Raw genomic sequence first — 19696 nt, 5'->3', positions numbered from 1 at the left:
GATTCTTTCGTACAACTTATTGAGATAAATCCCAATCAGTTCCTCAATTCTAAACTTTCCGACGAAGCATCTCCAATGGTCTGTCAAAACCATCAATACGATTCCACTTTAGATGAGTGAGCATCTCTCTTCCACACACCCATCGAACATCAAAACCCCCACCAAACAAAACGCAGATCTCTCCACCCTACTCGCCGTAATCATAAAGCCGTCGTCGGAATTTTTTTGAAAAAAAAAGAAGAAAAAAAAAAGTTCAGAACCTTCGAACCTCTCTCTATCCACCTACACCTCTCTCCACCAAGCATCGAGCAGCATATCTCACCACCTTGACGATTCCAAGCATAACCCAGCCGAAGAAAAATACAACAAGGAACCAGCATATCGCTTTCCAGATCGGTATGAGACGGATGTGGATGTGGATGTAGATACCAGTATCTCAGCACCAGTTTACAAATAGTGATGGGATGGGGTAGACAAGTAAAACATATCATTACCGTTTCTTCTGCCGAGAATATAGGAGTACAATATCCAATATACAACATTCAAGCTTCGCGCTTATTAGTGCCTGTGTAATCTGAAACTAGAGGTTGCGTTGGTTCGCGGTGTACCGCATATCTATGAAGAGTTGTACGAATGGACGGATGGGATGGGACGGGATGGAATGGAATTTGCGGAATGCAAATGTACATGTTACATGAGAGAACTTGATACGTGATTTGATACTCAGTGATTACAATTACAATACCAATACCAATACCAATACCAATATATTTCCAACCCACTCTCTCAATCTCAACAGATAGGTACGAATATAAAAACCCAGCCTGAAACCCCCTCCCAATCCCCACCAATCCAATAAAAGATAATAACAAAACAATTTGCACACCCAACAAAATCCATCTCAATCTCCCTCCTACCCCTCATCATCTATCTCACTTCCAATTCTTTCCGCCCTCCCCCCCCCCCCACCGCCGGAAACACATTCTCTGCTCTCATCCAAGAAAGTGCCGAGCGAATAATCGAAACATTTATATTGTCCCCAATGAATTTTACTACATCCATGAAGTCATCTCATCGCCCTTAGAACTCAAGCGGACCCGGCTATGCCCCCCTCATGGTCCCTTCCCCTCAGATGCGGGGAACCCTGTCTTATCATGCCTCTCAAACATCACCCCTTACTTCCTCAACTCCTTCAAGCTAGCTGCTAGCAAAGGATAACTATATATCTACTACCTATCACTCACGTTTCTTCAATCTCTAGTTTGCACCATACACCAAATTCATCAGATGTGCATTTATTTTTAAATTTCAACAACGTAATGTAATCAAATGTTGGGCGGAATGTTCTTTTTCTTGTCTCTCCTCTATGTAACAAATCTAATCTCTTATTGTACATCTTTTCTCATCTCCTCGCGCCGAAATGATGTAACAACCAAGCCGTCCAACGCAGTCAAAGCTGGCCAGACACAGAATTTTATTACCATTCATCCAAATCACACAGGATGTCATGTCATCTCATCCTCGCCTACCTGAGATGATATTTCTCTCAAATAACAGAGTATCAACTCATCCATCTAGATACCTTAATTCACCAAACTCCCGCTTCTAAAAAGGAACAAGCTAAACAAAGTCTATCCACCTATCTAACACATTTTCTATCTCCATTTATTTACATCTCTGTATTAAAGCTGAGCTGGCGATGGAAATGAATTATCTAGGCAGTAGTAGGCTTGAATTTCATGGGAGCTTGTTCAGTAGTCTCTGCAAAAGGAACACCGAGCTCAAAGAGCCTGGTGATGACATTTGCGAAGTCCTTCATGAAGAGAGATTCATCATTTGCGTATTTCTCAACGTATGAGCGAAAAGATTTATCAGAGACGAGGGCCATGTCGGTGGGAAGCATCATGAGAGACTTGGAGGTCTTGTCTTCGTACTATTTTGAAATTACATGTTAGTTTATACCAATTTTGCACCCCAAAGGGAAGAGACGGGTTAATCATACCTGCTTAGGACCATTCCACTTCTTCCAGCTCCACTTCTCATTCAACAAGAGCTTGTAGTAGTCGTTGGTAACAACTGTTGGAGAGAAAGTCCAAGGTCCCTCGAAACCACTACGATCAGTGTGGCAACGTCCAAGAGCGTGAGCACCACTCAAAGCAACGATTTCTTGATCATTGAATCCCATACGACCGAAGATATCTCTCAAGTGCTTGTTACCTTGGGATGCATCTGGAAGACGTCCATCAGGTGTGCAAGCAGCAGCGTCCTTATCTTGTCTACCTGGTCGGAAAGGAATGACTGGGCCTTGCATTTCTTGAATAGCACAGATACCGGCCAAGATCCAGAGATCAGAGTAGGAGATCCATGGGTGCTTAGCTGTGAAGAGGTTAGTAAGAAGTTACTTTCTCCAAGTGTGATAGGAACAAGCCCCGAAATCCCATAGCTCAAAAATCGAGAGAAACAGTTTGAAAAGTCTTCTCTAACTTCTTCAAACTGGTCTCCATCTCCCCCGCTCCGAAGGAGTAACACAATCTTCATCCACAAAAAGTAAAATAAGTGACTTACCCTTAATAGGAGCCAAGAAATCTCTAGCAGCAACCAAGCCAGCATTGGCACCATGGTCACCCTCTGGGGCGAATCTCATAGTAGCACCGTTGCTACCACCAGTACCAGTTTCCTTGTCAAAAGTTCCGCTGCAATGCCACGCCAATCTGACCAAGACGGGTCCGTAAGAACCATCATCATAATCATCCTTCTCTTCCAATCTCTCTGCAATTTCGTTGTAAACCTTTTGGTAATCGTCGAATTTAGGTGTGAAGAGACCAGAGGTTTCCTTGGCAGAACCACTCAAGAGTGATCCATTACCTTGAGAAACAAAGTAATATCCAGCACCTCCAGCAATGGCCAAAGCAGCAACACCGATAGAGAGAGGGAAGGAAGATTTGGCAGGTCCTTCAGATGCATATCCACGACGGGATTGTTGACGGAATGCTTGACGAGGAGCACTCAATGCAGTGCGAGTGGCGGATCTGAAAGGTGTTGATTTGAATGCAGCGCCTGCGCGAGCAAAGGTTCGAGTAGCGGATGCCATTTTGATAAATGGGTTGTATTATGATGTATTGATGGTTGGTATTCTGTTGAAGCAAAAAGTCAAAAAGTAAGCAAGTGTTCTCTTTTCCCACTATATCTTTCTTATATGAAATAAGACAGGCAAACGGATCGAAAGATTTCGAGGGCAAGTAAGGCAAGGTAAAGGTTAGAGAGTAGAGAGAATGAAAACCTACAGAATACAAGAGAAGTCGGATAAAGACAGAAGTGAATGAATCTTTCTCACACACTACTGGTATCTCTAGGTGTTATGGATGATATTCGCAAGATTGAAAAGGCGAAGGTGGTAAGATTTCAACCTTTAGTAGTACGGAACTGAAACCTAAATGATCGGTAACCTCCACTTTACTTTACTTGACTTCACTCCTCACTTCACTCCTCACAGACCTCTTCCTCTCCAAAGGCCAAACCCACTCACCAATAAAAGATTCACCAGCATTTCTTGAAGCCTTCTGCATCGAGTTTCCCGATTGAGTTAGCATTTCCATCGAATGCCCCTCTGTACTTTCCATTTTCTATCTCTAGCTTCACTTCTCTTTGGACATAGCCAGTGAGAGGGTGCGAATATGAGAACAACAGCTGCAAATATCTCCCAAAATGAAATGATAACGAAGCAAATCTCGACCCACTTGATTCTCCAAATCTTATCAATCATCGTTTCACATTGGCCAATCAGCATCTGCGTATTCAAAAGATTATGAGCAGAATATTTGACATGACTCTTCTGGATTGTTCGGTTTGACAAATTGGCTGATATTTGACTTTTGCAACCATTTTTGGGAGGGGTTAATTGAATTTATCCACAACCGGCTGAGAAACACAGTAGTGACAGTTTCAATCTGCAGAGAGACAGACCGTTTTTCATTCCGTTCCCTTGTGCTACATCGATTGATCATGTTTGATGATAAGGCTGAACGCCACTGAGGAGGCTCTATTGTAATTCGGAAAAGAGAGAGGGAGAGAGAGGTTCGAAATATTATCATTGGTCAGCTAATTCTTGTTGCCTCTGATTGGCTGCAACCCCTGATGGAGATCTTAGCTCCGAGCGCGGAACGTTCAAATGTGAGAGTGCGGAGGTCGTTCCGACTTGAAATCTGAATTATGTGAGCAGAATTCTTTCAACCACCAGGTGAACGTTTCTAGAATCATATATCGCCGGTAGTATTTGCTGATCAAGATGTGATGGATTATGGATTGGCTGTGTGACTAATAAATAAATGCCTTTAGAAATCTACAGAGTAAGTGGCCCGGTCTGGAACGAAGGGTTCAAGCAAGCAAAATGGCTTTTTCAACCACATCTACCAGGGTTAGTGCTGATGTTTTGCTTCATGGTCACGTCATATAAAGGTTCAAAGACGATATAGATAGATATAATATAGGAATAACTTTATGGAAATACCTTGTCGCCATTTGCCATGTTACCGATGGATATCTTGAAGGATGTGAAGATAGTTTCCTAATGAAAGTTTGATATGTTTAGCCAGACCATTAGACGGTGACTTATTGAGCCTATCACGTGCCTACTCATGCCTTTTGGAGGCCTAGTAGTCGGGAGTCAGGAGCGGGGGAAAGGGCGGGGTCTAATTCGGAACCCTTATTCTCCATACGAATTTCCTTGGCTAAAATTCATGTCAGGCCATTTAGACACCATCTTCAAGAGGTGCATCTCCATCAAAGCAAGCTGTGAAACTTGTAGGATCAGTCTAGAGCTTGAGATATTCTGGCGGTGCAACAGAAGAGTTAGCCAAGCTGTAGTGAGCGAGAGCGACCCTAAAATGTTAAATGCTGGTATTAGATGCATTTCGACAAATAGGGTAAGTTTCTAGTCTCCTGTAGCTGCTAAGAATAAGCAGGTGGTCGAAATTCTACAATGACGCTTTGTTATGAATTGCGAGGTGGAAGCCACCTGTGTTCGAAACATTGAAGACGTTGGAAACCATGTTGTAAGCATGGCTGCATACACGAATTTTAACATTTGCATTTGGATTTCTTCAGAGGGGTTTGTGACTACATTCAGGAGACTTGCTTCTCGAAACATCATTGCTCCACGAGTTAGGCTGTGATACAAGCCTTCCTTCTAGAATTTCGAGAAGCACAGCCAGCTATGGGGGCTTCCTCTCATGACGCCAGTAGAATTGATAAACCACAATTATCAAAAATGATGGCCCGCTGGCTTTCTGGGGCCACTGCCGTGAAAGCGTAATCAAAATTTTGGAGCAGGTTCTGCATGCTCGTAGCACATGTCCTGTACCCTCCCGGTGCTATCATATCACTTGCCAACCCATTTCTCAGACCTTTGAATAACTACTAACTATCCAACAAGGTTTGGAGAATAAACCCAAGCAGAAGATTCGAGATTGTTGATGAATTGAGAATTTTTTTGTCAGTACCATCGTTTCTGATGGAGTTTCGAGAAATGATAGCAAGACTGTGCTAAATGCAAAACAAATCATTGCTGCTGTTTATATGTATTACAAATTTCGAGAAGCCATTCGGGAAATCAACCATTCTTGTAGCATGATTCTTCGTCTAACAATTTGAATGCAATTAATGAGATCTCTCCAAACTCGCTGTCTCCACACAAAACGCCAAGATTTTATACTCGCTTACCCTCACTAGCTCTACACGTGACCACACTTCCAAATTTTCAAATTCCACCACCATTTCAAAATTTCTCCCTCGCGCTCACAATCAATCATCGACAACACGACAATCCCAACGCCAACATCTACAATGGCCGCCGAAAAGCAAGCTCGTACCGGCCTCGCCGTCGGTCTCAACAAAGGACACGTATGTTCATGAAACTTCCCAACCACGGGAAACCCAAAAAAACCCGCCCGTCTCACCTCTTGGAGGATCTTCTTTGCGAAATTTTTTAGAAGATGGACCGGCTGATTTATGATGTGATATAGAAAACCGAGGCTCGTGTCTCCAAGCCCAAGGTTAGCAGAACCAAGGGTCACTTGAGCAAGCGCACTGCGTTTGTCAGAGATATCGTCAAGGAGGTTTCTGGGTATGTTTCTTCCATTCTTCTCTCAAGAGTGAACAATCGACTGATCATCTTCTCAATAGTCTCGCACCATACGAGCGCAGAGTCATTGAATTGCTCCGTAACAGCAAGGACAAGCGTGCCCGTAAGCTCGCAAAGAAGAGGGTATGTTTTTTTTTTTTTGCTCCCACATCACATACATCGCATTATGCAAAGCAAATACTAACTCAACAATAGCTCGGTACTTTCGGACGTGCTAAGGCCAAGGTCGACGAGCTCCAAGGTGTCATTGCCGAGTCCCGCAGAGCCGGTCACTAAATTCCTAACCTCATATTCTCTCACTACGAAAAAATCACATCTCGTCTCTCCAATACAACGGATCGATACATGGGTTTATGATGGATCTCCACATTTACACAAGTCAAGCATATGGGAATTGGAGCTGTAACAACGAAGAATTTTACGAGTTACTATGATTCTGGGGATTGGGATCTGAAGTTGCTAGTAACCTAGCATTCATGAAGATCTCAGGGCAAAAATAAGATACCTTACAAAAATTGTGTTCACGATCTTTGATATATAACTCTGTGTGAATTCTTTATTCAAGTTGTTATGTTTTGCACTCTGAGCCAATGAGAAAATGAGTAGCACAAACGCCTCGCTATGATTTCCCTTCCCTGCTAGTCTGATCCAGAGAAACACATCTTCTCGAGACCGAAGAAGTCCAACCACCCGTCCTATGAGTACTGTCATAAATCATTATCACCTAGTGCACCACTCACTCTTCAGGTATCATCTGGCGAAATCTAGACCGACGCTGTGAAAATGAACATGAACAATCCATCAACCATTCTCGAAAACCTCGTCTATTTCCTCCCTCCTTCATCTACCTACCTCTTCTTCAGATTCTTCATAATAAGATTGGTCAATCCCTTCTTCTTCTTCTCCCCACCCCCATCATCCTTCTTCACCTCATCTGGCTTTCTCTCCTCTTCTTTCTCCCCCACACTCTCCACAACGGGCACTGGCTGCTCTGTAGCTTTCTCCCTATAAATATCCTTTAACACCGGTTTTCCCTTCAATCCCCCGATATTTGCCGAGTCTTCCCACGCTAAATTAACCACCGTTGGACCCTGAATTCCCAAATGTTTGATTAAGAGTTTACTCTCTTCATTAGGTATTGTTTCTCTTCCTTTGTTACCCTGATAGATCAATTTAAAAGGTTCATTCTCATGAACGATCAATCCGCGTACATAGTCATAAAGCCATTTTCCGTGAGACTCATTAGTGATGGATTTGCTAATAGCCATTTGATCTGGGAATCGAATGCGAAGAGGGATTTCCTTGATTTTGGATAGGCGAGCTTGATTGGAAGTTTCAAGCGCAAGTTCTTCATCGTAGGAAAGAAGTTTTGTGTTTTGAGAACTGTTTTGAAGACGAGATAGCACGGATTTGGCGTGGTGGATGGTGGGGGTGTAATCGTCATCGTTGTGAGGGACGAGGGCTGCAAGGGGAGTGGAGTTGCTGGGAGCAAGGAAGACAGTTAGAGGAAGGCCATCTGGGCCAAGAATTTGAGGGGAGGTGGAGGGGTCGGTCGAGGAGGACAGAGGTGGGTTGGAAGGTGTAGTGTTTGTGGTTGCGCCGGCGGGTGTGGGTGTTGAATAGGGAGTTGTATCTGAAGGATCAGAATCCTCCATAGTTATATCTTCATTTTGCTGTTCTGATTCAGAAGGAAGATGCGTAATAGTATCCGTTATACTTTCAACTTTCTTTGGCGTTTCGGCAGGGGCTTCAGGTTCTTGCTCTTCCTCCTTGAAATATTCTCCAATATCCTTCATCGCCTCCTCAATCGGCTGATCCGTTTGTCGAAATGTAAGTCTCAGCAATCCCGTGCCCTTGTTCAATCCCAAATTCGCAAGCGTCTTTTGTAAATCTCCAAATGTCGCCATTTCTCTTCCCATCACATTCAGCACCGGCATCTCATACACCATGCGACCAGCTCCCGAAGCGCCATTTTGTAGTTGCGCTACTCCTCTCCCCGTGAAATTTAAATTCGCAGCTCCGTTGCTAGACTCGAATTTGCGGAGAATAAGCCATAATGTTGTATTACTAGGAAACGTATCTTTTAACCTCCCACCCGGAACCGCAGATGCGAGATCTTGTGGTAATTGGAGCGCAATGGAGACGGGAGCGGGAGATCTGGAAGCTTCGACCAAGGTGAGTTTTGCGCCGGTGGTGAGACCCGTTTGACGATATGTTTGGGATAAATCGATGGCTTTGTCGTTGTTTCTCTTGAGATCGTAGTTGGTGCTTTTCTTTCCAAGCTTCTTGCAGGCTTCCGAGACAACTTCACTCATGTACGTGCCGGGAGTGACTTTTATAGTTGCCCTGTTGAAGGACTTATCGATGACTACCACGTTGGAAGCCATACCTAGGAATTGGTAGTTACTGCAGTAGATGGTATGAATTGTAGAATGGCTCGACTATGAGATTTAGGGAGTGACCGCTATCGACTTCAAGTAAATAGAAATATTGCTGGTGGAAGTTGTTATGTTGTATTCGTAGTTTCCTTCTATAAAGTTCTGTGATATTTGTAAGGGCGTTGGAAGTTTGTGGCGGGGTGTTGACAAGCTTGTCGTAAAGCAACCTTGCAGAGCACGGCGGAAGTCAAGCCAAGTAATAAGTGAATTTGTAATGGATAATAAGTAAACAAGGCCAAGAGTATAATGTACTTCCCTTCGAATCTATAATCTTTCCACCAGGAAGTAGTATGAAATATAATCCCAAAGTCCCTTCTTTTATACAAGTAACGAGTGTGAAATCATATCAAAGTAGGTGTTCGCTGATGGACCCTCTCGTACCTCATAATCGTTGCCTTGTTGGCCCAAGCGTCAGCTTGAGAGCTCAACATCGACGCGCCAGCCGTGTCTACCTTGTCCATATCTCTCTCACAACCTCAATATTGCAACCCCAGACCACTTGAACTTGAATCACCAAACCCTTTATCTGCGAACCTCCTTACCAGCAAGAGCAAAATTGTCGTTCTCTGATTTATCCAGTTCTTGATACCCTGAATTCGTATACTTTATTCACAATGGTAAGCTTGCTTTCCCTACAGAAAACCATACATATCTTAAACATGTTATCTACGCTATGAATACCCAGCTAACACTTACATCTAGAGCTCTCCATTCTCCATCAGTACGCCCTCCTCTCTATCCTACAAGATCCCAACCCCAAACCACAAGTACTAACCATTCTCCTCAGATGGCGGTGCCTGCGTAGCCATGGTAGGTAAAGACTGCGTCGCCATAGCCTGCGATCTCCGCCTCGGTCTCCAAGCCCTAACCGTCTCCAACAACTTCCCCAAAATCTTCTCCTACGGCCCCTCCGTCTATCTCGGTCTTACCGGTCTCGCCACAGATGTCTCTACCGTCTCGGATCTCTTCCGCTACAAAGTAAACATGTATCGACTCCGCGAGGAGCGCAATATTTCTCCCACCACCATGGCGAATCTCGTCTCAAGTTCGCTGTACGAACGTCGCTTTGGTCCGTTTTTCGTTAGTCCTGTGGTTGCGGGATTGGATCAGAAGACTGGGAAGCCGTTTATCTGTGGGTTTGATAGTATTGGTTGTATTGATTTCGCAAAGGATTTCATTGTTAGTGGAACTGCAAGTGATCAATTATTTGGTACTTGTGAAGGGTTGTGGGAGCCAGATTTGGTGAGTTTAACTTCTTGGTTGCTTTTCTTCTTCTTGAGATGATTGCGGGATCGACTTCTGGAACGGTTCTATGGGAATTATCTTTGTGGGAATCAAAAACAGGTTCATCACATATATTATCAAATGCTAACAGCTCAATTCTCAAATCCAGGGACCAGAAGATCTCTTCGAGACAATATCACAAGCACTCTTGAACGCAGTCGACAGAGATGCTCTGTCAGGTTGGGGAGCCCATGTTTACATTATTGAGAAGGATAAGGTTACCAAGAGGTTACTGAAGGGCAGACAAGATTAAATGGTGTGAATTATAACGAAGCCGTAATTGTGATGGAGGACGCAGTTGTAATCTTGAAGGTACACGAACTCGTATCCCTGACAGAAAACGATGCATACGACGGTATGAAGACAATGCTCAGGGATTCTTACAGGAAGCAGTGAAAGATGCCTTCTTGTGTGCAGTTAGCAAGCACGCAAGATAGGAAAGATTTGTAGTATTAGATCTATCTAGCGAATAGCCAAGGCATCAAGGGCTTCATAGATACAAAACGAGCATAAATGACACATCTACGTAGGCGTTTGCTTTTCAATTTCACTATTGCCTCTTCATGATTGAACTCTTTGCAAACATTTAGGTATTTTTCCAAATGCCCAGGTAGTACTAAATAAATTGGTAATCATGCATGTGTAATTTTATATTCTTGATTCAAGTTCAATACCCCTCCTTTTACGTGGGAGGTATCGTACATGTATGTTAATCTAATATCTACCAAAATCTAATAGTTTACACCCCCACCGTTTTCTTACCAGCTATTTCAAGCAGCTGTTCTACTTCCCATCGAAGTGCGCATTCTTCATGCGAATCCATGGAGAGGCATCTATTCCTTCTTTGGTCTTTCTTTAATTGCCGACTTTTGCATGAAGAATTGTCTTTCTAAGAATTTCAGACCTTCGTCAATGATACTAATAAGTTAAGAACGTTAGCAAGTAAGATCATACATATATAAAGCCAGATTCCATGAGCAAGGAATAGGGAAAAACTTACATAACAGGAGCACTAATAATAAGAACCGCCTGCCACTCATTCCAATTCATTGGGAGAATTGAGAAAAGAGTTTGCAAGATAGGTGTATAGAGGAGCGCAAAGTGTAATGCCATAGATAAGGCAATAGCGTAGACCAACATCATGTTTTCCCAAAGAGGAAGGGTGAGAAGAGATTCACTAGAAGAGAGAGCGTTGACGGCGTTGAACATTTCGATAACGACAAGGATCGAGAGTGAGACCGTGGATGCAGATTTAGCCATGTCGTTCGAAAACATTTCGCAGCCGATGTCTGAGAATTGAGCTGAACATTTGTGGAAGTGAGATAGTTGCCAGAAGGTAATTTGTGGTCCTTCTGAGTTGTACATGAACCACCATGCATAACCAGCTACAGTAGCAAGACCGACATAGATACCGATGACCATGTAACGGAAGAAGAGCCAGCCACCAATCAATGCTTCATCACGCTTTCTTGGTTGTCTTTTCATGATATCATGATCAGGAGGGTTGAATGATAAAGCTGTAGCTGGGAGACCGTCGGTAACAAGGTTGACCCATAAGAGTTGAACAGGAATTAAAGCCTCTGGCATACCCACTGCTGCTGTCAAGAAGATAGAAACAACCTCGCCAATGTTGGAGGATATGAGATAACGGATGAATTGTTGAGTGTTGTTATAGATGGATCGACCTTCTTCAATTGCAACTTCAATAGTAGCAAAGTTATTATCGGCAAGAACCATGTCGGAAGCAAGTTTAGAGACATCAGTACCAGAACCCATAGCAACACCAATATCGGCCTTCTTGAGAGCAGGTGCATCATTGACACCATCACCAGTCATAGCTACCACTTCACCAGCTGATTGTAAAAGATCTACAAGCTTGGATTTATGACTTGGTTCAACACGAGAAAATAATGAGGCAGTCTTAGCAGCAACCAATTGCTCGCTTTGGCTAAGATTATCAAATTCTCGGCCAGTGTAACTTTTGCCCTTAAGATCCTCGAATTGTTCGAAAACACCAATTTGTTTGCAGATTGCTTCGGCAGTGTTGCGGTTATCACCAGTAATGACAATGACTCGAATTCCGGCTTCCTTACATTTTCGGATGGATCCTGCTACCTCTGGGCGAGGGGGATCAAGCATACCGACAAGACCAAGGAGAGTCAATTTCTGCTCAATTTGGGTGTATTCAGTAGTAGTAGTTGCCGACTTCAATAATGGATTAGACCCAACATCTTCCACGCTAGCGAGTGCGATAACACGTAGACCTTTATTACCATATTCGACGACTTCCTTCAACAAAAGCTTCTCAAGAGACTCTGTGAGTGGGACTCTCTTGCCGTTAGATCCAACCAAAGTGTGAGTGCAACGATTGATAATATTTTCTGGGGCTCCCTTGACAAGTAATTTTTGTTGCTGACCGTTTCCGACAAGAACAGACATGCTCTTTCTATCGCGAGAGAATTCATAAGTAGCGAGATGAGGAGTTCTTTTTTCATACCAGGAGCTTGCGTGGTGGAGAGAGTCACTCGCCGCAATGCTGGCTCTTGCTTGATTGTGACCTGCGTCCAAGGTTCCAATTTTCTCTACCAAAACACGTAGAGCGCCTTCAGTAGGTTCTCCGACGTTTGAATAAGTGTTAGACTTAGAATCAAATGCAAGTGCAGATTCGTTACAAAGAGCTGCTACCTCGGCCATTTGAAAGATGGTATTCGATTTTGTGGCTACGTCTGTCATCACAGTGCCATTTGAAAGAATTTTACCGTTAGGAGAGAAGGTAGTTCCTTCAACGTCCAGCTCCTCAAGGTCAGAACCTGCATCATTGATATAAACGACTTTGTTGACACTCATTTGGTTTGTAGTCAAGGTACCAGTTTTGTCCGAACAGATCACGCTGCAACTACCTAGAGTTTCTACTGAAGGCAAGCTTCGAACAACGGCATTCTTGGCGGCCATTTTACGGGTACCAAGGGCCAAACAAGTTGTAATGACAACAGCGAGACCTTCTGGAATAGCTGCAACACCGAGGGATACTGCAATCTTTAGGTAGTAAATCGCACCCTTAGCATAACTTCCATGAGAAGGATCATTAAAATGAGGAATGTTGATAAGCCAGACCACAATACAGATAACTGAGATAACCTTCGCCAAAGTGTCTCCAAAATCGTTGAGTTTTTGCTTGAGTGGAGTTGGCTCTGAAATCTGTGCCGTAATACTTTCGTGAATATCACCAATGGCTGTAGAAGATCCGGTAAGAACGACGATTGCAGTTGCATGCCCGGTGACAACAGTGGTTCCAGAGAAAAGCATGTTTACTTGATCCTGCTTAACGGCCTTCAAATCCGTGACAGCCGCAGTACTTTTTCCAACACTCTCACTCTCTCCAGTAAGAATGGCTTGGTCGACTGAGAAACTGTTGCTCTGAATTGCGATGACTCTGCAATCTGCAGGAATTCTGTCTCCTACTGCGATTGTGATGATATCTCCAGGAACCAATTCTTCCGCGCGAACTCGAGTGACATGTCCATTTCGAACCACTTTGGCTTCATTTGCTGAGTATTCTTGAAGGGCCGCAATTGCTTTCTCCGCGCTACTTTCTTGCGATACACCAACGACGGCATTAAGGATCAAAATGGTGAGAATCTATATCGACACATTAGCACCGCGACAAGTTAATCTTTATGGAGAGTCAACACATACCACTGCGGGGTCGACAAAAGCAGTCCATCCTCCTTCATCTTCGAAAAGAGCCAAGACGAAGGAAATGGCCGCGGAGGCGAGGAGTATAATAACTAATTGATCTTTGAATTGTTCGAGGATAAGTTCCCAAATGGGAGTTGGAGGCTCATCTGCGATAGCTGTTGTATGATTAGCCAAAGCTCTGATTGAAGCGGCACAAATGATGCGGGAGAGAGGAATATTGCGTGCTTACCATTACGACCATGCTTCTCCCTCGATGCAGTAATTTGAGCGTCTGTGAGACCTTGAGATTCGGATACGGAGAAATGATCCAAGACCTCAGAGGTCGATTGGGAATATGCACTGTCCATGACTTTATGTTATGTTGAAGACAACGTGGGGCAATATGTAGAGAGAGGAAGGATTGTAGCGATAATAGCCACTTCGATCAAATTGATTGTCTCATCTAACTAGGAAGATTTATGGACAGATCTCCTTTTTCTTTCTTTCTGCCAAACCGAAAGAAGTGCGATGGACGAGAAAGAGAATGCTATGGAGGGAGGGAGGGATTCTATTCCAACAGGATGATAAATCTAGAAGTTCCCAAAAGAGATGCGATTATTTAATAATACCTGGATACTAAGTGAGTGCTATCTTCGTGAACAAGTGTCCTTTCTAGGAATCTCTCTTAATCGTAAATAATGACAATTCACATGTTGATTTGATTGGCTGGAATTCCAGAATTTTCCCAGTTCTCTCTCTCATTATTAATTAGTAAAAGAAGTCAGTCAGTCGCCTTCATTGAAACGGGTATGACATGCCGAGCCGCCTGCGCATGTTTAGAGTGACAGTGACTGCGACTCTAACTGTAATCACCGTAACTGGAGTGAAGCTTGATTGTTGATGCTGCTTGGTCTGTGCGCTTGTCTGTAGAAAGCAGTAGAAGCGATTGAGTAATAGAGGCTTGCTTCTGGGAGATACTGATACTGTCTCGAGTCTCGATAAGTGCAGAGCGAGTATAGACTGGAGCTGATATTGATTCTGGATGTTGGAAATCGGACATGGAGACTGGGCCACTCACTCGCCCATCCATCCACCTACCTACTACCTACTGCCTACCTACCCATCTACCCATGCATCACGTTTTGCAATTGGACCCTAGGCAATGAATAGTGTCACATCAATAATCTTCTGTATTTCCTTTCCAAACAGTCTGCCTCCACGGCAGAGGCCCTCGGAGGGCCAGCGCAGCGTCGTTTCATTCTTGAAATAGAATAAAATAGAATAATCGTTGTTTATCACCAGCTTCAGGACTGGCACGGTAGCGATAGAAGAAGAGGAGGGCATGATACTTGCAGATGTCAATCTCACTGTCTTTCTAAAGCTGTCTGTTTCACAGATACACCGGCACCATATCTTCATCCGAAAGAACAACCCGCCAGCCACCCGAGTAATTCTCATGTCGTTTGTTTGCCAGAAGCAGACTCAGCGTACCACCTCTATTACCCGAACCTTTATTCTCCGAATTGATCGTATTCGCCGATGGAGTTCAGGGCAGGAGTAGACGAACACTAATCTCATGATTGACGTACCCCGTCCATCTCAACATCGTTTTTGTTCGAGAGATATTCACAAGGATGAGCCTTCATATTGGAACGAAGAAGAAACAGAGGGGCGAAGCGAGTGTACCGAAAGTGCCCAGGAAGCGACATAACTTGACAACCTAGATCCAACGGCATCTCTTCACATGAAGCTTGGTATATTAACATGCAGCCTCGTTTCTGTTAGGATCCTCCTATTAACTAGGTTCTATGGAAAATTTACTTTCCAATCCGTCCCAACTCCATCAACAGCCCGTCTCCGATTGGTTCTAATTTGTAGTAATCCTTGCCTACCACGAGGTAGGTAGACATGATTGTTCGTCACTCATTATTCTCTAATGGGTCGGAAAAACATAGGTGCTGGGCCACTGCTGGCATCTCAACTCCCACCTTCGTCGAATGGTAAAAAATGCCGCCAGCTGTACAGTATTCGAGTTCTAAGCACACTTTTCCCCACTGTTCTGAGAACTCATTTGTTACCATATATAGTTCTCAGGGAAGCAAGATACTAGGTAGGCACATCCTTCCATTACGCTCGAAGCCATCGGATCTTACAATTGTTGGGAGGAATCGCTTGAGCTGGCCGAAGGCAGGTTGGTGTTTCGTCTTTCGTCTGAATCTCAGGATTGACTGCATAGGCATAGGCATAGGCATAGGCATGCAAAGGAATTAAGCAAACAGGGGCTTTGTCGATCTCGATCAAATAGAAGGCGAATAAGTTATAATGTGATCTTGAACCAATATGTAGGAAATAGACTTGAGACACGAATCCTTGATAGTTCCTCATTATCAGATTACCGGAAGTTCTGTCTTCAATTCCTGGATTTTCTAGATTGCAACTAGACCCTGGAATTAGTGGTGACCCTTTTCACTAATGAGACAAATTATTGGTAAAATGTTCTGTATTTAATAACGACTAATCCCTTCTGACTTTACACCTGCTGGGTAGGCAAGAACAAGACTGCGCAGTGCGGATACTCCGAACTTTTCTTTGACGTTGTTGTTGATTTCCAGTTGTCACAAGGGAATCAATCCACATCTACGTGGGGCAGACATCCCATACCAACACCCTTTAATGGATCAAGGGACTCGTGACTTTATTCGTAGTTGAGGCCAGACCAAGCTTTATGTTTCTGAAGAATCTCTGCGATTACTCCTTATTAGAATCTCTAGCATCTCCTAATACTCGACATGCCTCTGAACGCGTGATAGGGCAGGACATGTTCTCTTCGTGTTTGGCCAGGAGCAATTTAAGAGGGTTACCACACAACGAAAGTTGACTCATCCACCCATCACTGTACATCGGCCAGCCAGATATCAAGTTTCCACGGTCTTCGTTTGATAGGACGGAGGTGTGTAGGTGTAGACGTAGATATGGGTGTAGGTAGGGTAGCAGAGGAGGCAGGTAAGATGAGGCCGTAGATGTATTGGGTAGAAAAGATACCGACCACAACTCCCTACCTGGGTAGTATCTATTGAACCCCTCGTCTGATGAAGACCAATGAAATGATATTACTTGGGGATGGGCTCACAAATGTGGTATCTCCGTCCTGGTGAATTGAGACTTGGTGTTGTTCCGCCATATCACCACATCATCCATTATCTTTCTTTCTAGAAGCATTCCAAAGACGTTCTTTCTTTGGCTCCTTTCCCACAGGATCCTCCGTGTACGGTGCTCCGTGGTGTAAATCGTCCATTCACTTGTGACGATCGTCCAGTTGATGCATCCACACCACGAACCGCCCTTGGGAACGTCAAGGGAATGGATGCTTTGCAGCATCCAAATTTGATAGCAATGCCGTGGACTCTGGTGTGGTGCTCGGTGTGTTAATATCGCTGTATATCGCTGTATATTACAGGAATCCAAAATCCAATAATCGGACGGATGCACCCAATCACGCATGAAATTGCACGCAATTTTATTTTCTTTTTAATTGTTTTCCAGTGATTTTACGGTTCCGGTATCTTACCCTCGAAAAAGCATCCATTCATTCACCTCTACCTATTCCAAGTCCTCCCTACCAATTCATATAATATTGACCGCTCGGTTATTGAATCAATCAGAATTAGCGTCAGTTTCTCCATTATTACCTTCACACCAGATCCATGGATTAGATCTTCCTCGCACTTAATACCCAACTCTTGCACTTGCAAACTTCCCATCTTTCTCTAATAAACCAGCAAGAAACCCAACCACAAAACCTTCTTTCCATCTAACCACTTCGACTCTCTCTCTACTTAATACTATTCACAACAAAACAATACCCTTCCAACATCAGCAAATATGACTACTGAAGTAAGTTCAAACCCCTCTGCTTACCACCGTGCATCTCTTTCTCGATTTCCCTTTTCCCTTTAATTCGTTTCCCCTCCATCGTTTGTCCATATTCCCGAATCTTACCCCCTCCAACTGCCACCCAACAGCATACGTACATTGTTGTTCTTTTCATTCACTCCTTTTTCGAACCCTATGCTAATACTTTGATAATGACAGCGTGAAAGGTATGATTCGATTTGTTTCCATGCGGCTCCCAAAAACCTCCTATACTTGACTTGACGTACGTGGTACTAACGACTACCTTGCAGCAAGACTTTCCTTGCTAGGCTCTGTGAGCAGGCTGAACGTTACGATGAGATGGTTACATACATGAAGGAGGTGGCCAAGGTATGCGACTCCCAAATTCATCCGTTATTCATTGCAGATTGCGGCGCGATAGACAAATACTGATGACGCGTGACGCAGTTGGGCGGGGAACTCACCGTTGACGAACGTAACCTCTTATCCGTCGCCTACAAGAACGTTGTCGGCACCAGACGTGCTTCCTGGCGCATCATCTCCTCGATCGAACAGAAAGAGGAGTCCAAGGGTACCGATAAGCACGTTTCCACCATCCGTGATTACCGTCAAAAGATCGAGACCGAATTGGAGAAGGTCTGCCAAGATGTCCTCGACGTCTTGGATGAGTCCTTGATCCCAAAAGCTGAGTCTGGAGAGTCCAAGGTCTTCTACCACAAGATGTAAGTCTTATCGCTTCACATTTCTTTGCGCCGGATTCCACGGCTTCCCGAGTTTTTGGCTGATGATTATTACAGGAAGGGAGATTACCACCGTTATTTGGCTGAGTTTGCCTCCGGTGATAAGCGCAAGGTTGCCGCTACTGCTGCCCACGAGGCCTACAAGGTATGCATGACCCCAACTCTATTTAATCAATGACATGATCTAATCACATAAATAGAATGCTACCGATGTCGCACAAACAGAGTTGACCCCAACCCACCCAATCCGTCTTGGTTTGGCTCTTAACTTCTCTGTTTTCTACTACGAGATCTTGAACTCCCCAGACCGTGCATGCCATCTTGCCAAGCAAGCTTTCGATGATGCTATCGCCGAGCTTGATTCGCTTTCCGAGGAGTCTTACCGCGACAGCACTCTTATCATGCAACTTCTCAGAGATAACTTGACCCTCTGGACTTCATCCGACAACGGTGACCCAGAGGCTGCCGCTGCTGGTGATGCACCAAAGGAGGCTGAGAAGGCAGTCGAGCCAGAGACCAAGGCAGATGAGCCAGCTACCGAGGCCGCCCCTGCACCTGAATCTTAGATCTCTTAACTGTTTCGGAATCTCTTCGTCTTCGTTCTTTGATGTTGTTCATCTTCTGGAGTGGCTGGAATATACCTGGCTTGCTGGTGGAGTGATTGCAGCATGATGGCTAGGGCATAGGAGTTGATATGAAAAGCAGAATTAGGTGCATATTTGCAAATACTTGTGATTTGTCAAAGGCACCAAGATTTTGTGAATCCTGATGATCAATGTTTTTTCTTTTCTGATTGCGATGTTTCCTTGCGGTATTCTCAAGTCAGTTGCTTGTCTTTCAACAAATGGTTACCCTTCTCTCCTCATTCTCACGGGATAAGGATTCTTGAAGTTTGAACGCACAAGTATCTACTCGACAGAATGCATATTTTCCTCTCAGAACACACAGTGCCTCTATGGCAGGACAATAGATCACCCCATTCTCGTAATCTCTTTTTTCAAGTTTTTACACATTTGGGGGCTTGCGTACTCTGTGGTTGGCGTGCTTTTTCTGGTCTAGATATCCCTCGGATTTCTTACATCTCAATGTTGTCATAGCGAATAGCCTAACGTACTCACCTAACACTATTTTGTTGTTGTCTCCAAACCAAATGCAATCGCATGACAGGAACCGTTTTTCTGATTTTTTCTTGCTGAGTGAATCGTGTACATAAGAACTTTTGTGAACGTCAATGGTAATGGTGAGTTGTAATATGTAATTGTATTGAGTTTTTGTGTTTCTACTAGACGGTAAGTGGCATACGATGGAGTCTATATTGGTTCTTATGCATTTCATGACATTCCCCTTCGAATTACTTCCTGTTCCATTGTTCAGATGGATCACGCTCATAGAGCCGAGAAACGATTCTGATATTATCTTGTCTACTATGCTGCTTTCACTTTGAAGAGAGACAGGTTTTCATGTGAGTCTGAAGAGAGCAGATTGGCGGCCTGTAGGAGGATTTGGTCATTAGGGAAGGATGA

General features: G+C 44.0%; 6 protein-coding genes across 6 annotated transcripts; 3 read left to right on the top strand and 3 right to left on the bottom strand.

Moving 5' to 3' along the window:
- Nucleotides 1-1263: 1263 nt before the first annotated feature.
- Bcccp1 lies at nt 1264-3489 on the bottom strand. Its single transcript, XM_024690821.1, has 4 exons — nt 3285-3489; nt 2566-3134; nt 2003-2376; nt 1264-1933 (listed from the first exon to the last, which is right to left on the bottom strand). The coding sequence occupies exons 2-4, from the start codon at nt 3089-3091 to the stop codon at nt 1715-1717; spliced, it is 1119 nt and encodes a 372-aa protein (XP_024546591.1). The 5' UTR covers nt 3092-3134; nt 3285-3489; the 3' UTR covers nt 1264-1714.
- Nucleotides 3490-5562: 2073 nt separating this feature from the next.
- On the top strand, nt 5563-6663 carry BCIN_01g09350 (hypothetical protein). Its single transcript, XM_001553526.2, has 4 exons — nt 5563-5898; nt 6021-6121; nt 6181-6262; nt 6335-6663. Exons 1-4 carry the CDS (start codon nt 5842-5844, stop codon nt 6413-6415), a joined length of 321 nt encoding a protein of 106 aa, XP_001553576.1. The 5' UTR covers nt 5563-5841; the 3' UTR covers nt 6416-6663.
- Nucleotides 6664-6685: 22 nt separating this feature from the next.
- On the bottom strand, nt 6686-8901 carry BCIN_01g09340 (hypothetical protein). Its single transcript, XM_001553525.2, has one exon. The coding sequence runs from the start codon at nt 8524-8526 to the stop codon at nt 6988-6990; it is 1539 nt and encodes a 512-aa protein (XP_001553575.1). The 5' UTR covers nt 8527-8901; the 3' UTR covers nt 6686-6987.
- Nucleotides 8902-9023: 122 nt separating this feature from the next.
- Nucleotides 9024-10425, top strand: Bcpup3. Its single transcript, XM_024690820.1, has 4 exons — nt 9024-9194; nt 9280-9298; nt 9365-9819; nt 9971-10425. The coding sequence occupies exons 1-4, from the start codon at nt 9192-9194 to the stop codon at nt 10112-10114; spliced, it is 621 nt and encodes a 206-aa protein (XP_024546590.1). The 5' UTR covers nt 9024-9191; the 3' UTR covers nt 10115-10425.
- A 13-nt stretch (nt 10426-10438) lies between these two features.
- On the bottom strand, nt 10439-14358 carry BCIN_01g09320 (hypothetical protein). Its single transcript, XM_001553523.2, has 4 exons — nt 13790-14358; nt 13558-13715; nt 10862-13500; nt 10439-10779 (listed from the first exon to the last, which is right to left on the bottom strand). The coding sequence occupies exons 1-4, from the start codon at nt 13905-13907 to the stop codon at nt 10695-10697; spliced, it is 3000 nt and encodes a 999-aa protein (XP_001553573.1). The 5' UTR covers nt 13908-14358; the 3' UTR covers nt 10439-10694.
- Nucleotides 14359-16929: 2571 nt separating this feature from the next.
- BCIN_01g09310 (hypothetical protein) lies at nt 16930-19539 on the top strand. Its single transcript, XM_001553520.2, has 6 exons — nt 16930-17433; nt 17632-17639; nt 17724-17802; nt 17881-18155; nt 18231-18318; nt 18374-19539. Exons 1-6 carry the CDS (start codon nt 17422-17424, stop codon nt 18737-18739), a joined length of 828 nt encoding a protein of 275 aa, XP_001553570.1. The 5' UTR covers nt 16930-17421; the 3' UTR covers nt 18740-19539.
- Nucleotides 19540-19696: the final 157 nt, after the last annotated feature.

Source organism: Botrytis cinerea, chromosome 1 (assembly GCF_000143535.2).
Source record: "Botrytis cinerea B05.10 chromosome 1, complete sequence".
In the NCBI taxonomy this organism is placed as follows: domain Eukaryota; kingdom Fungi; phylum Ascomycota; class Leotiomycetes; order Helotiales; family Sclerotiniaceae; genus Botrytis; species Botrytis cinerea.
This window is presented reverse-complemented; position numbering and strand designations above follow the sequence as displayed.